General features: G+C 47.1%; 1 protein-coding gene across 1 annotated transcript in view; it reads right to left on the bottom strand.

Annotated features, from left to right (window-relative positions):
* CSMD2 (CUB and Sushi multiple domains 2) overlaps positions 1–17,085 on the bottom strand; it is a 653,486-nt gene that overhangs the window by 391,621 nt on the left and 244,780 nt on the right. The window contains exon 5 of the mRNA XM_050747220.1: positions 11,702–11,909. Coding sequence (XP_050603177.1) covers positions 11,702–11,909 — 208 coding nt within the window. The remainder of the gene's footprint in view (positions 1–11,701; positions 11,910–17,085) is intronic.

The following is a 17,085-nucleotide window of genomic DNA, read 5'->3' on the forward strand; positions in this document are numbered from 1 at the left end:
GTAGGAGTGAGGAGAATGACTTGGACAGTGCCAGGATGCTGGGAGATCACTAAGAAGCCTATTACCTCCCTCAAAGAAGAAAACATGATGGGCTGAATTCAGGAAGTGGTAGAAATGATGGAAAGGATATGGTATATTGGGAGAACTTAGCAATTAATTGAATGTGGCTGGTGAGAGTGAGGGATTAAATAGGGATATTCCCAGATTTCTGGATAACTAGGTAGCTAATGGTACCATAAACTAAGAAAGGATACAGACTGATGATTTTGTGGGTCAATTATGAGCAAAGTTGAGACAACTTAAGTTCAGATATTGGTGGTCCACCAAAGTGGAGATGTCCATCAGGTAGCTGGCTCTACAGTTTGACTGGCTCAGTGGGTAGGCTGGGCTAGGGAGCCATATTTGGGAGGAAATAGGTGGTATCTGAAACCTTGAGAGCAGGTAAGACTACCCTGGGAGATGCGTGGAGTGAGCAGAGCAGCACAGCAAGAAGGAATGGACATCAAAGGAGACACAGAAGGAAAGAGTGGCATGAAGGCAAGGAGAAAGCAGAGCCCCCAGGGGAGAAAATGACTGACAGTGTAAAGTAATGCAGAAATGTCCAGAAGGTGAGACCTGAAAAACGCCTTCTGGCATTGGTAATTGGAAATGGTAGTCTTTGGAATGGGGTAGGGGTGGGGATGGTTATTTGATGATTATCTTTTTTTTTTTTTTTTTTGAGACAGAGTGTTGTTCTGTCGCCCAGGCTGGAGTGTAGTGGCGTGATCTCGGCTCACTGCAAGCCCCGCCTCCCGGGTTTGCCCCACTCTCCTGCCTCAGCCTCCTGAGTAGCTGGGACTACAGGCACCTGCCACCACGTCCGGCTAATTTTTTTTTTTTTTTGTAGTTTTAGTAGAGACGGGGTTTCACCGTGTTAGCCAGGATGGTCTCGATCTTTTGACCTCGTGATCTGCCCGCCTCAGTCTCCCAAAGTGCTGGGATTACAGGTGTGAGTCAGCACGCCCAGCCCTTTGATGATTATCTTAATGTGAATGATTTCAGGTGGAGGCTGGAGGGTTGAAGAGTGGGAGTGAAGTAGGTAAGGAATGAATGGGGAGAGAAGACTTGAAGGTAGCCAATGTAGACCACTCTTCAAGAAGCTTGGCTGAGAAATTCCCAGGGATGCTAGAGATCTACCTCCTCCATGAAGCCACCTCATTTTGTTCAAAGAAACTTTGCCCTCTCCCTCCCCAAATGACCCAAACTGTTGAGATCCACCATATGTGAATTTGAACTGTTGAAGTTTCACCATGCGTGAAATGGTGATTTTGCCATTTCACCGGACTGTCATTGCTAGTTTTCTGTGTGAATCCTGCCTCTCTGGTGAGTCTATGGATGTCACTCATCAGCCACTGGATAAAGAGAAACTAGGATGAAAAGAAGTACAGACTGGGCTGGCGTGGTGGCTCACCTGAGGTCAGGAGTTCGAGACCAGCCTGACCAATATGGTCTCTACTAAACCCCGTCTCTACTAAAAATACAAAAATTAGCTGGGGGTGGTGGCACGTGCCTGAAGTCCTAGCTACTTGGGAGGCTGAGACAGGAGAATCACTTGAACCCAGGAGGCGGAGGTTGAAGTGAGCTGAGATCATGCCATTGCACTCCAGCCTGAGTGACAGAGCAAGACTCCAGCTCAAAAAAAAAAAAAAAAAAAAAAAAAAAAAAAAAAAAAAAAAAAAAAAAAAAAAAAAGGGGGGGAAAGAAAGAAAAGAAAAAAAAGAACAGACTAAGGGATAGAACCAAAGACTTAATTCAGTCTTGGGAACCTGGGAAGTGGCTGCAACAGCAGGAGAGAGGTAAACCAACGTGAAATGCCGCGTAGGTTAAGCTGAGTGAGTGAGTGGAACAAACATTCGGGGCCAAACATGAAAACAAAGACCAGGAGGGGGTCTTGAACATTCGGAATGAACCAACATCATTCCAGAAGACAGGTCTTGCCAGAACGAGGGGCTCCGGAGGGCCCAGAACAACTCCTTCCATCTGTCTTAGCGGCACCATCAGGCATCTGGCAGCGCCTCAAGAGAGGTCGAGGACAGCATCTTGTTGTCTGGTGCCCTTCGCAGTCCTGGCACAGGCCTCCTCGCAGACGAGGCACTTAGTACAAACCTGTTGCATGCAGTCAGACCCGTGGGGGGCAGGCCAGCTGCCCGACCTCAGCTTCCCATGCACAGAACTTTGCCAAGTCACAAGCTTTAGCAGAGCCGCTGTGCCTACTGCGACACCACCGGCTCACTTCCTGCTCCTCCCAGCTGTGGCTTTTGTTCTCTTTTTGAGAGCAAGTTCTCACTAGTGGAAGCAAGGAAGTCACACTGATACTCCATAGAGAGTGCTGGAGCCTTGGCCTTCACCCCTCTGGACACATTTGTGCCAGCAGCATGCTAAGGCACTAATCCTTTCCTACTGCTCTGCTGCAGAGCTTGTATCCAAGAGATACGGGAGATGAGATTTTAAAGGGCTGGTTATTTATGGCCTGGCTCCTGATGGGATACAGCAGATGCAATTTCATGGGCTCCATCAAAAAAGGACAGTTACTTACTGTGACTTAAAGAGTTGCGATGTGTCAAGGAAGGAGAGAGAAGCAAGGGCGTCACAAGCCCACAGGAAGGCAGGAGGTCTGAGGCTCGGTTAGAATGGGCCTTATTTGCTTACCAGCTCAGCCAACAAGGGTTCAGCATCCTTAGTCATGCACCATCTGAGCTGTTTTCTGAGTGTCTCTGCTAGCTTGAGACCTTGACTCTGCCTTGCTCCTGACATTCAAAGAGGAAATCTCGGAGGACAGGTACCAGATCTATGCTACTTCCATGGACGAAGTTCAGGAGCAAATAGGACATTGAAATGAGAAGTCTTTACATATGCAGTTCCCTCTGCCTGGAAGGCTGCTGCCTGAATTCTTCCCCGTGACTCCTTCTCAAAAGTTAGGTCTCAGCTTAAATCCTACCCTCCTCAGAGAGGTCAGATTCAGAATAGGGTCCCCACTGCTGTTATTCTCCATCCTGTTCATTTCCTTTGTGACATGTGTCATACGTTTTACATTTATGTTTGAATCTTTTACTAACTTCAGTCTCCCCCAAATAGACCATAAGTTCCACAAAGGCAGAGGCCTTGTCTTCTCCACCGTTGCGTTCCCAGTGCCAAGCTCAATGTCAAGCAGGAGAAGGGCCTGAGTAGCTTGTTTGAATGACTGAATGATGATAGAGAGATGCTGGTAATGAAGATGAAACGGTGAGATGACAGTGACCATAATGAAGGAGATTTTCCTGATGAAAGATGATGCTGGTGCTCACTGTGAAGATGACTGCTCATGGTCCTGCCAGGGTACTGAACACCAAGCTTTCAGGTGTAGCTGTTGATTTCTTCTGACCACCCTCACCAGTCTTATCCCAATGACTGTGAATTAGTTACCAAGGGCAGTTGTGTCCCTGCACGTCCAGCCTTATCTTCTTCCTTCTTGCAGCCTTGACTTCCCTATTAGTGCTCATTTTGTGCTGGACAGACCAATGGGCATTGCCATTCCCCACTCCACCCCAGCCCAATTCTTCTCTTGCGTTCCTCTGTTCAGTACATGGCCCCACCACAGTCATTCAGCCAGAAACTTGGTAATCATCAGCCCCTCCTCCTCTCTACCCCTTCACAGCTGCCTCAGTTCAAGGCTGGATTCTCTTGCCTGCAGAGTTACACAAAAAGTTTTATAGCTGATTTCTGGGCCTTCCTGTTTAACCCACTTAAAATTCAGAATGATTATTTTACCTCCCTGCTTAAAGTCTCTTAATAGCTTTCCATAGCTTATGGAATCCTCTCTGGCTTATGAACAAGGGGCAGGGTTCTTGCTCCTGGTCCATGCTCCTCCTGTGTTCACTTTGGGTCTCGTGTCCTGCTCTTCCTCCCTTGCTCCTGCACCTGACTTGCAATGCCCCAAACACACCCGGGCTCTTTTTGGCTCCATGCCAATGGCAAAATCTTACCCCTCAGTTCAAATCAAAAATCATCCTGTGGGACTAATTTTTCTGAGCCCTTCCAGCATCACCACCCTCTTACAGGAAGGCTGATGACTTGTTTGAAAGACAGTCTTAGTTTCGGTCTTGCCAGGGCTGCCACTCCCAGCCTGAGTTTTGGGGAGGGCGGACAGTCACATGATCTGAGATCAATGAGGACATCCCTTGGCTACACTGGTGTTGAGGGGTGGGCACATGACTCAGGCTGGTCCACCAAGGTTTATCTGAGGGCTTTTGTAGGACCCATTAGGAAAGATATGCTCCCTTTCTGCTGGGATTGCCAAGACAGGTAGGTTATAGGGAGCTGAGGGCGGTCACCTTTGCCATCTCTTGGGAAAGCCTGCCTGAGAATGAAACTAACACACAAAAGAGCAAAACCTCAGGACAGGGAGAAACATTATTTGCATGCCTCGGTCCAGCGCCGCCTGAAGTCAAGTTCTGGACTTTTCAGTTACAGAGGCCAGCACATTCCCTTTGTAGCTTGAGTTAGCTGGAGGTGAGTTTCTATTTCTTAAACCCAAAGAATCCTGGCCATTAGATTTCTCCTTATTTCCTAGGGGAACTTCTTTATACCTCTTAGAAAAGCACCTAACACATGATATTGCAAAGCATTTAATTATATTCTGCCTCTTTGCCCCAACTGTGAGCTTCAGGGTCCAGCACGGTGCTTGGCTATTACATAAACATTTGTGGAAGGAATAAATAACTCCTCAGGAACCCAGACTGTGGCTTTGTCCCTCTGGCACCTAGGAGAGCCTCGTTCATAGAAGAGTCTCAACAAATGATTACAGAAAATAAATAGGGGAAAACTAACAAAGAACGTGAATGAGCTAAACCAATGGTTTGATAAAGTATATGTGAATAAATAAATAAGTGGATAGTTATTATTAACAAATCTCCACTGGCGTGCAATTCTCGTTCTAACTCTATCTGGATCTAAAGGATCTTAAATGAAATATCTAGTTAAAAGTTGCTGAGATCAAATGGTTCTAGTTGGCTCAACTTCCATGTGTAAAATGCCTAATAACTAAAGCAAGATCGTTCAAGAGGAGAAAGAGTGTTGCTAGCACAATTTTCAAAGTGAACATCTGCAGAATAGACAGGAGTTTTTGTATCGCCACCTACAAAAACAAAAGCAAACGAATGAAGGGAACAGAGTGAAGCAAATCCATCAAAGCTCTAAGGACATGAAAAGGAGGGATGAAATTAAGGAAATTTAATGATGAAACTCAAAGGGGTTAGTTGCTAGACCTACAGAGTAGGTTGAGCCTGGTTTCCAGGGAAATTCTCTTTCCAAAAACAGCCAAAGTCTACCCAGTGGCCACAGGGCCAGGATCTGGGAAGTCCAGACAGATAGAGCAGGCATTCTATTCCTCTGCAGGTGGAGGGAGATGCCTAGGCTCAAAGGTAGACGCTAGAGCCCCGGGGTGGGTGCACGGTGGAGAGCATCTTCCTTAGAGAATTTCTGGGACCATTTCTTCTTGGACTGCCTCCCAGGGATCAAGGAACTCCCACATTTTGGCCAGGAGGACTAGGCAGAAGCCCTAGAAGAATGCCCTTCCCAACACCTCATCTCCTATATTAAAATGGTATGCATCCTTCTCAACCTGTCTCAAGTGCGGCCTCTGCCTTGAGGCCTTGGTCTCCTGCCCCAGGACAGTGTTCTCCTCTGACCCCTGGGAGGTGCTCTCCTCTCTTTTCCTACTTTGAATGGTGGTGGAGTTTGTTGGCACACAAGTCTGTGGGGACTGGGCCTGGGAGTGTGGGGACATAGAGAACGGGCAGGCAGAGCCCATTCAGGGTGATCAGAGTGAAACAGATATAAAGGAAAATCAATGTACAGTGGCCAGGGCGAGGAAGAGTGGGAACCACTGGCCAAAACTGACCCACAGAGTCACAGCCAAGGAAATTGGAGGGGCAGAGGTTTGTTCCAGGATCTACACAGAAATCCCACAGGTGAGAAGGAGCTTTGGATGTCCCCCAAACCATACACACCCCACAAACATTCCTGAGGCTGGCACTTCCACTGGCCCCCAAGACAAGGGTGGCTTCAATTCTGAGCACAAGTCAGACTCTGCCTGCCTGCCTGCCTTCCCTGTTGTAGGAAGAAATTGCCCCTTGGGGAGGGGCAGAGGAAAGAAGGAGAGAAGAAGGCCCAGTAGAACCCTCCAATCACATGGTCCAGAGAGAGCGAGGGGGGCCAGGAAGAGATGCCCCTCCCATCTCTGGTAGTTGTCTCCTGAATGCCTTCTCCATACTTATGGTCCCCATCCCCCTACTCCGTGAGCACCCCCGTGTAGGGGCTGTGCCTGACTCACTGTGGAGTGTGTCTGCTTTCCTAGTCCTGCACAGAGCTCTTAGTGGTAGCTGCATTGGTAGAATCCCCTCCCCTCCCCTCCCCTCCCCTCCCATCTCCTTTCCTTCTTTCTTTCTTGACAGAGTCTTACTCTGTCTCCTGGGCTGGAGTACAGTGGCACAATCTCAGCTCACTGCAGCCTCTACCTCCAGGGCTCAGGTGATTCTCCCACCTCAGCCTCCTGAGTAGCAGCTACTACAGGTGTATGCCACCACATCCACCTAATTTTTGTATTTTTTATAGAGATGGGTTTATGCATGTTGCCCAGGCTCATCTTGGACTCCTAGACTCAAGTGATCCACCCACCTCAGCCTCCCAAAGTGTTGGGATTATAGGTGTGAGTCACTGTATCTGGCCCTCTTCTGCTCTTCTAACAAAGCAGCTAACTGGCCAGTCTGGGGCTAGATCTAGGCACAGAAGTGATGCTATCCATAACGTGCTTGCCAAGTGCAGCTCTGGGAAGATAGTTCCAACAGAATCACTGTCCCCTCTTCTGACTTTTGCAAGGACATCTTCCAGTCTCACCCAGAGATTCTCCTCACATTAACCTTCTTTGAGTTTCCAGGCAATTCCCCTGGAAGCTAATAGAACCAGGGCAGCCAGGCTGTGCCTTTCTGCTGGTGAGATGCCACTGGGCTAGAAAGCTCATATGTTGACTTCAGTGGGACCACCAAAAATGAGGTCAACAAGGCTATGAATTGCTGCGGTTGCCTCATCTTACTCTTTTCTTCTCAAAGCCTCATCCCAGGAGTATTGTACCTATGGTGAGCCAGGCAGCAGTTGCCACATTGTGCATTCTCAAGATGCTTTGTAGGTTGGTATACGGAGACCCATTTTTCAGATGCGGAAACAGACTCAGAAAAGCTGGTAAATATCCTAAGATGACACAACTACTGAGAGGTAGCGGGTTTTGAGCCCAAGTCTATCTGCTGACTCCGAAGCCTGCCCCCTTCCCAGGTGGATGCCATGGTGCAGGCTCGATATCTAATTCCAGAGAAACTGCACAAACTTCCTCTCCCGTATTCTAGGAGAGGATGTCTGGCTTTCCCTCCTTTCTTTTAGTCTGGGGAGGGTTCTGGAGAGATTCAGATGGAGAGCGTTGGGTATGAGGCAGAGGAAGGAGGAGACAGATTCTGGATCTAGTGGCTTCTCAGGGGTCTTCACTTTGCTGATTTTCTCCACCAACGGAGAGGCCAGTTCTGTGATGGGCTGGAGACCACTTGTACTCAGTATAACGTGATCCTGATATCCTCCAGGGACCTACATCCCCATATTGTTAAAAGGGTCTTCTGTATTGACAGTCCCAGTCCTTCAAAAAAGTCCTGGGGCTTCAGGAGGAAGCTTAGCAAAGGTGAGAGTGTTTCCTTAGAACGTGATGGAAAGGAATGGAGCTCCATGATGGTCAGCGCCAAGTGACTGGGTCAGAGCAGAGCAGAGAAGGAAGAACCACCACCTCCACCCTCCAGCAGGGTCAGTAAGAGAAAATCTGGCTCCTATATTGAACTGGAAATGGAACTGTGTGTAAGGAGGGGCAGGTGTGTACATGTGCTTAAGGTGGTCTGGAGGCAGGGGATGACTTGGTGATGTGAATTTGGCAGCGACTTGGAAAGGTATGTGTCAGAGATGATTTGCCAGTGTGTGTGTGTGTTTGTGTGTGTGTTGGGGTGAGGGTTGCACACATGTATGTGTAGTCAGGGTGTAATACCAATTCTTCTCTGTGGGTTGTAACCCTCAGTCAGTCCAAGCCCAGCTTTTGCTCATGGTCACACATACAAAAATGCAATTAACTTTTAGGGGGAGTAAGTCTAAAATACTAGCGAATCTCTCAACATGTCAGAGCTACAGGGTCCAGTGCTCACCATAGTAACAGCTTTTTCCTGTTCAAAACATGTATTGTTGGATTCCCAAAGGCTGGTCCAGGACCAGCAGAACAGGGAGAATTGGTCCACTGATTGCTGCATATATACTGTTGGACACTCCGGTGATGGGCACACACTGTTATTTATGTGTGCTCCCCCCACCTTATCTTTCATGATGTCAGCACACTTCCAATTGATTACTTCCTGCCACAGTTTTGGCTTTGAATTGTCCTTTGTTTTATGAATAATATTCTGAGGAGTTGGCAGGTTTTCTTCTAACATCCTTACTTGGCAAAATAAAAAATGACCAATCCCATGTTTCGCCAATTGTTTGGAAATTCTACTAGTCCAGAAGCCCTAATTTAAACTCTCCTGTTGCTATCCCATTTAGGGGGAGGAGAAGAGTAGGGAAATGGAGTCAGGGAGATTGCATGCCACTCGCCCTTCTGAATCAGTGGGAACTTGTTATCTGGTAACGGAGGTAGTGGATGCTTTTTCCTTCAAAGGAATTCCTGTCTTCTTGATAGGTGAAGGGGATGCCCAGTTGTCCAAATCCATCTTTGCTAATGGGATCTGTTGTTTTTATATGCCTTGGCACAGAATGCAAGAGAACAGCCTGAAATCTTAATGTATGCTTACAAAAGCGGTATACTCATAAACCAGCAGCATCAAACCTTTACAGGAATCCAGGGATCCATAAAGGAGAGGGGCAAGGGAGAGAGCTGATTCTTCCCACACATACATCCTGAGCCTCCAAGTTTGTTTATCCATAATTGCTATGCAAGTATAAATTAGAACAACAAATGCATCCTGCCTGGCAGTGGTGACACCAACCCTGTAAATAATTATAATTTAATCTTATAGCAAAGAGTTCTGAATGACTCCCCTAACAATTTCCTCTGCTTAATTCCTTCCTCACTGAGTGACTTAATAGGAAAAGGAACTCTTTCAGATTTGTTTCACTCCAAAAGTTTGGACAATGTGTAGACTCACACCTGGAGGGCAGAAGCTATAGGAGACCATTTGGCCCGCGGATGAACAAGTGAGTGGAAAAGGCCTTAGGACTGGAAGAGAGGGAACTGGCAAGGATATTCATCTTGGCACCTGTTTATAGAAGTGAAAACCTGGGAACCACCTAACAAGAGGTCTGATGAGTAAACTATGCTACAGACGTACAAGGGAATGCTACATAGCTTGGAAAACCCATGACAGATATCGCATGTTAATAGCATAATAGTATGCTGTCATGGCTTGGAAGACAGGCTTTAGTATCAAACTAACCTGGGGTTGAATCCCAGCTCTGCTCCTTACTCACCAGTGTGATCTCAAGCTGGTAGTATAAACTCTCTGGGCCTCATTTTCCTCTTCTGTAAAAGGAGGAAAACTATGCTACATATTCATAGAATTTTTATAAAGATGAAATGAAATTACAGCTCTAAAGAACTTATAACCTGTCTGGCACATATTGGTAGTAAAGGGTCAACAAATGATATTACTATCAGACCTTGTATATTTTGGAGGCATCTGTGATGGTACAGGAAAAAATTTCATGACACAATGATTAGCTAAAAATATATAACTACAGATATTTTTTGATCCTAATTTGGTAACATTAAAATATATATAAATAGCCAGCTAGCTTGACCTAGGCCAAGAAAAAAGGTCAAGGGGGAGTACATCAAAATTTTAATAATTTGAATTTTTCCATACCTTTGTCGATTTTCCATGTTTTCTACAAGGAGCATATGCACTACATTTACAATCAGTAAACAGGTATTTTACAAAAAGAGGCAGAGGTCCAAGGGTCTTCACACTGGGTAGGTCATCAGGATTCCAGTTGAGTGAAGACTCACCTAAACCTTCAACCCAACTCCTAGCTTAAAATCACCAGCTTTTGCTCTTGGACTAGTTTATAGACTGTCACCCCCCACAGAGCAGGTTGTCCTCATTTACCTGTGCTTCTCTCAGCCCTCTGACCAGGGTAGGAAATGACCTGGCCAGTTTCCTGTGACAAGCTAGCGGTGACACCAGGGTCTTCTGAATCCCATGTTGGCTCACCTTCCACTGCACCAGGAAACTTGAGTTTTCTGGTTACACTAGTTCCCAAATCTGAGCCTATATTTGGGAAGAATCCATTCCCCCTTTATCCCTCTTAAATATTTAATAGTCACACTTGGCTCCTACCATGGTTTGTCTGATTTTCTTACCTAATAGACAATGAGCTCCTTAAAAAACCATGTCTCACTCAACTGGTGTTCCTACCACCATGAAACCTGGCACAGGGAAGGTGTGCAATAAATGTGCCCCATTCCCCTCCTTTCCTCCTCTCCCTCCCATCTTCCTCCTCCCTACTCCCACTGACTGCCACGTCTCTGTCTTCTCTGACTCTTGCAGACACCCACTTTCTGCTCCGCTCAGAATCCTCAGTGACACCTCCTCCCACCCACTCCTATCCCCTCCGTCCACCCACTCTTGGAGCGTGGCCCCACCAGCCTCGGCCTGGCCCAGCCCCGCACCCAGGGCCTCCACCAGAACTGCTATTCCCACCAAGGCGCCCCCTGGGAGCCAATGCCGCGATGCCCGCCTGACGCCAGGAAGTGGAATCCCCACCTTCAGCTGACACCATGCAGCAACTAAGGCTCCAATGATGCCCCATCCTTGTCTGAAGTACACCTGGACATATCCTTCTATTGGCTCCTGATGTGCTAACAAAAGTCCTCCTGATAACACAGCCACAATGACAATACAAGAGAGTGTTCCAAATGCCACAACACCACTTGTGATGCTTGTCACCCAAACAGGAAGCCAGATACTTCCTTAAGCCATGCTCAGTTTGAGCACATCCTGCGAGCCCAAGTCTGGGAGATAAGACACGATGGCTGTAAATCTTCAATAACTCATATCCTCCCTAACCCATCAACAACCAAGACTCTCCACGGAGCACACTACAGAAGAGCCTGCACTTTTTAGCCCTTCAGACACCAAGACATAATGCCTTTCTGATGTCTCAGGACCCCTGGAGTGGGAAGAATTAAGGCTAAAAATGTTCTTGTGTCAGCAATGGTCACTTATGGTTCTAGTCCCTTTTTGGATGCTATGCATATGTCTTCCAGAAATGGAACAATATTTCAAATCATTTTACTAGACCCTGTCCACATCCTGAGACCAGAACATTTTTAGTGTTAATGCAAGTTATTCAACCAAGACCCATCATAAAATTCTTCAGCAAGAACATGTTTCAAATCAGATATTGAAATCGCTATAAAAATTATCCCAGCTCTAAAAATATGTAGTGCTTTTTCATTAGGATGAGATGAAAGGACTGTAACAGTAGGTATACGGAAGAGGCTAAGAGGCCTCTGGCTGTGAGTCCAGGCGCTGAGGAGACTGTAAGCATCCTAGTAATTCACAGTTGCAGAGAATAGGGTAGGAAATGAAGGGGATGTTGTGCTTACCAGAGGGAGGAGCCTTCCGTCCCAGTGACTTCCAGAAAGTCGTAACCATCCTCCAGCTGGAAGTCAATAAAGACCAAGGCGATGGTGTCTCCCAGCTCAGCCAGGATGGTCCATGTGCAGTCGGCATTGTTATGGTACTCCGAGGGGAAGTGGGGGCTGGAGATGATGCCACTCTGGCCCCGCAGGGTCCCACCACAGGCATCATCAGCTGTGGGCACAGAGACAAGAGGCTCACATGAGTAGTCTGGTTTTCAAGCCCCTAGCACTCACCATGGGCTTTACCTGCAGTACATCCTTCTGTCTCCCAAGAGTACAATTCACAGTTTGTGGACATAGATAAAGCAGCAAATGACTTTGTTTGGATGAGTCCATCTGAGAAGCCTTAACAGAGGAAGTGTCATTAGAGCTGGGTTTTGATGAATGAGTAGGAGTTCACTAGATAGAGAAGAAAGGGAAGGACATTTCAGGGAAGAAGGAACTAAATGGTCATAAGCAGAGAAATATGAATGTGCAAGGCATGTCTAAGATAAACAGCTCTAGATGGCTCATCACAGGGTAAAAAAGAGGAATAATACAAGATAGTAATGGCATGTAGGAGAAGTCACAAGGCAGAGAGCACTGAGCCAAAAAGATTTGGAGACAGGGGAGTGCATTGGAAAGGAAATGGATTTTAGGGTAAGAAAGGTCTAGATTTGAATTTAGGCTCCACAATTTCCCAGTCATCTGCATAACTTTGGGAAATTTATTTTTTTAAGCCTCAGTTTGCTTCTCTGTTGTGATAACTGAATTAGATAGTTAATGTGACAGTAACTAGTATTAGCCAGTGACTGACATGTGGTAGATGCTAATGCAAAGTTCTCCTTTTTCCTTCCATTTCATCTTAAGGATCAAAGGCAGTGAAGAAATATGATTAAACTTGCATTTTAGAAAGAACATTCGCTATGGTATAAAGGAGGTCTGAGTCAGGGAAGCACATGGGATGCTCTTGGTATCACCAAAGTCACCGAAGTCCAGGTGAGGCTGGATGAGATCGAGCTAAGGTCGTGTGGAGGGTGGGAAAGGATTTATTTGAGAGATATTTAGGAAGGAGAATCTCCAGGAATCAGCAACTAGGAGGTATAAAATCCATGTTGCTGGTATAAACATCTGGATGGATGAAAGGTGCTATTTCTTGAGGCAGAAAACCCAGGAAGGGAGCTCCTTGTGGTATGGAAGGCAACCAGGAGTTCAGTTTTGGACACGTAGAAGTGGGTATGTCTGTGAGGCCTCCAATGGTGAGATCAGATTAACAGATCTATAGGAGCCATCTGGGCTAGAGATAAAAGTGATCTTGTTTAGCAGTTCTGAACTACTCTTATTAATGTTCTTTACAGGGTCAAGACAATCATGAGCCAACTCATAGCATTTCTCACTGCTAACTTCTAAGTTTGTATGAGTGCAGAAATGTAAGAAATACACCTACTCTCCCAGAGTGGGTGCTTATGAAGGTTTCCCTCCTACACCCATTAACTGAGCACCTACTGTGGGCCAAATACTGGGTAGGGCCAGCACTACAATGTGAAAAGCTTGATTTCTTCTCTGCTCTCAAGTTCTTCTGAGAGAGGAGGTGGGCAGGCAAGCCAGCAATGGCAACACAGAATAGTTATGACAGGGATGCTCAAGGCGCAGTGATAGCACATGGGTAGGAAGGGCTTTATGGTAGAGACAGAATTTGTATTAATATTCATTCACTCATTCATTCACTCAACAAATGCTAACTGAGCACCTACTATGTGTCAGCCACTGTTCTAGGTGCTGGGGATTCAGCTGTGAATAAAACAAAAATTCCTATCCTCCCAGAGCTTACATTCTGATCAGAAGGATAAAGACAACTCCAAGATAAATAATTAACTCTATGGTAAATGAAGTGGTAAGTGCAGAGGAAAATGGGGTGTCTGGTGTTGGAAGTGGGGGTATGGACATTTCAGAAAGGGTGGTCAGGAAAGACCCCACTGAGAAGTTGACATTTGAACCAAGACTTGAAGGAATGAGAGAGGGAGTCACATGGTTATCTGGGGGAAGAGCATTCACAGCAGATGGAACAGCAAATGCAAAGGCCACAGGGTGCAGAGGCCTGGCACCATTGAAGAGCATCAAGAGACCGAAGGGCTGGGTGCGGTGGTTCACGCCTGTAATCCCAGCATTTTGGGAGGCCGAAGCGGGTGGATCAACTGAGGTCAGGAGTTTGAGACCAGCTAGGCCAACATGATGAAACCCTATCTCTACTAAAAATACAAAAAAAAAAAAAAAAAAAATTAGCTGGGCATGGTGGCGTGCACCTGTAGTCCCAGCTACTCAGGAGGCTGAGGCAGAAGAATCATTTGAACCCAGAAGGTGGAGGTTGCAGTGAGCCGAGATTGTGCCATTGCACTTCAGCCTGGGGAATAAGAGAGAAACTCCATCTAAAAAGAGATATATATATATATATATATATATAGAGAGAGAGAGAGAGAGAGAGAGAGAGAGAGACCCAAGGGGCTGGAATGCAGGAAGAAGAAGGAAAGTGGCAGGGGATGAGGTTAGTAGAGGCAGGGCTTCCGAGCTAAGAGGCAGGGCGACCTGAGAGGCCAGTGTAAGGATGTGGACTTTTACTCAGAATGAGTTGAGAAGCCAGTGGAGGGTTCTGGGCTAAGGATGATATGATGTCATTTGTGTATTAACAGGATCCCTTGGGATGCCAGGTAGATAGCAGACCAAAGAGGGCAAAGGAAGAAGCTGGGGGCCTCTTGAAGCTACCACGATAATCCAGTGAGAGGCGATGGTGGCTTAGACCAGGTGGTAACAGTGAGACATAGTCAGAGTCTGGCTTCGTTTCCAACACTGAGCTGGCAGCATACATCAGCTGAGGGCTGCCTGCCTGGTAAACCTCAGGGGAGAGGGTGTTTTAGGCAGAAAAACAGCAAGGACAGTTGAAGTTGGGGATCGTGGCATGTTTAGGGACTTATTAGGCAGGGCCATCCGAACGGAAAGGGACATGCAGAGATGACAGAGCTGGGCTGGGCAGGACGGCAAGAGCTGGACTGTGAAGGTCCTTGAATGCCAAGTAGAGGAGCTGAGGTTCTATTCTCCTCCCCTCTTCCTGCTTTGCTAACCCCAACCCAGCTGCCCAGGCCCCAGGAAGCAGGAAGGGGGAGAAGGTAGGCAAGATTGGCCTTGCTTGGCTTTAAATCCAGTTTAGTGGTGCTGTTGATTCGTTTTATCAAGTTGCACAGTATTTCTGCCTTGAGTATCTCTCTGGCAGGAGGCTATGATGTCTGACATCTGAGGCAGAGTTTGTCTCCTTCTGATGTAAATAAATTCACCGTGAACATTACCAGGGAGATAAGCCACAGGAGCCAGCCAACAAACGAGAGATTTGTCAATGTTGTTCCCAGCAAGCATTGGGCCCACTGGTTCCCGACAGTCCTGTCACTGGCGCTCACTACACCAGGTGGAACTGTCTTCAGCCCTGGGCACAATGGCTGAGTCTTGACTGTACTGGGGAAAGGGATCATGGTGAAGGAAGGGCCTTTTACCCCGAACCTTCAAAAAGGTGTAGGAGTGTGCTCAAAGGGAAGAAATAGAGGGGTTCCAGGCAGAGCAAACAGGCCCTCAGAGGCAAGAAGGCCTGGAAGGGCACGCTGCTTGGGTGAAGGCCTTGATGGGGCTGCCGAGGTGTTTGGACTTTCCTCTGCAGGTGCAGGGGAGTCACGGTAGGTGTGGAGAAGAGGGTTTTCAGCAAGAAGTACAAGTCCAGACCTATTTTAGAAAGATGATTTGGTCCCGTAGTAATGGATGAATGATATAGTTTGGTGTCCGAGGAAGGTGGCCGGTGGGGAGACCAGAGACAGAGAACGAAGAAGAGGTTGTTCCCATCATCAAAGCTGCAACTAGGGAGGAAGGAAAGAGAAGCAGCAGGAAGCGATTTAGGAGGCAGGCTGTGGAGGAATGAGAGGGTGAGGTCTCCAACAGAAAATGGATGGTGAAGGAGAGAGCGGAGACAGGGACGCTAGAGGAGACGCAGCTCTGCAGGAAGAGTGATGGCCCTTCCTCCCCTGCTCTTCCCTACTCCCATGTTGAGTGTGAGATCCTGGGGAATAAACAGATGGGAATACCTATGGGTCTGAGATCCCAGAGACTGTGAGGCAGGGAATCAGCAGGACAAAGAGGGAACCTCCCACCACAGGAGTGGAGAAGGCTGGGGACTGAACAGACATGTACGGAGCAGGCAGAAGCAAAGATACCTGAAAGAAGAGAAGGTGGGAAGGGAGGGGCACTCAGGTGGAAAGTGAGCAGGGACCAAAGAGAAACATTAGAGGGAGGGAGTGGCTCAGGAGCTGCAGAGCAGGCGCAGCCACTCTGTGTGGCCAAGTCTCTAATCAGGCCCTTGGTCCACATGGTCTCATTTAATCTGGACTGCACAACCAGGTGGACAACAAAGAATTCCAGAAGAAACGCAGGTCTTGGGGGAAAGACAGTGACTCCAGAGCCTTCTGCCTACCTCCAGTCTTAGAAACCCAACTAGATATTCCACATTGCTCTCAAACCCAACCCAACCAAAATCAGTCTCATCCTTTCCTCCCAGAAGCCTAGCCTTCTTCCAGACTTTCCCATCTTGGAGTGTCAGCACTATTCACCCATTTCCTCATGGCAGAGGCTCAGGGGACATCCTCAACTCCTCCCGCACCCCCACATCCAGCCAGAGACTCACCTGGCAGTCATCTAAGTGGCTCTCAATTCTGTCCCCCGCCATCACTGCCATTGCTCTACCCCAAGCCATGTCACACTCCAAGTTAACCAGAGCCATGAAGCCCCCTCCTGGTCTCCAAGCCTCCTTCCTCCTCCAGCCCATCCATCTTTTGGTTTTGCAGTTTCTAAAATTTTATTTTTAATTGACAATAGTTGTATGTCCTTATGGAATACACTGTGATGTTTTGATATATGTATGTATTGTGGAATGAGTAAATCAAGCTAATTAACATATCAATCACTTCACACACTTTTTTTTTTGCATTGAGAACATTATCTTGGAGCACTCCTTTAAAAAGCTTTATTGCTATAAAATATTCACTTTTATGGGGTATATGTGTTATTTTTTGACATGTACAGTAGGTGATGTAATTTGAATGTCCCTCCCAAGTCTCATGTTGAAATGTAATCTCTAGTACTGGAGGTGGGACCTGGTGGGAGGTGTGTGGGTCATGGGGAGGGATGCCTCATGGCTTGGTGCTGTCCTTGTGATAGTGAGTGAGTCATCTCGAGATCTGATTGTTTAAAATTGTGTGACACCTCTCCCTCACTCCCTCTCTTGCTCTTGCTCTGGTCATGTGAAGTGCCTGCTCCCACTTCACCTTCCGTCATGAGTA

Source organism: Macaca thibetana, chromosome 1 (genome assembly GCF_024542745.1).
Source record: "Macaca thibetana thibetana isolate TM-01 chromosome 1, ASM2454274v1, whole genome shotgun sequence".
NCBI lineage: Eukaryota > Metazoa > Chordata > Mammalia > Primates > Cercopithecidae > Macaca > Macaca thibetana.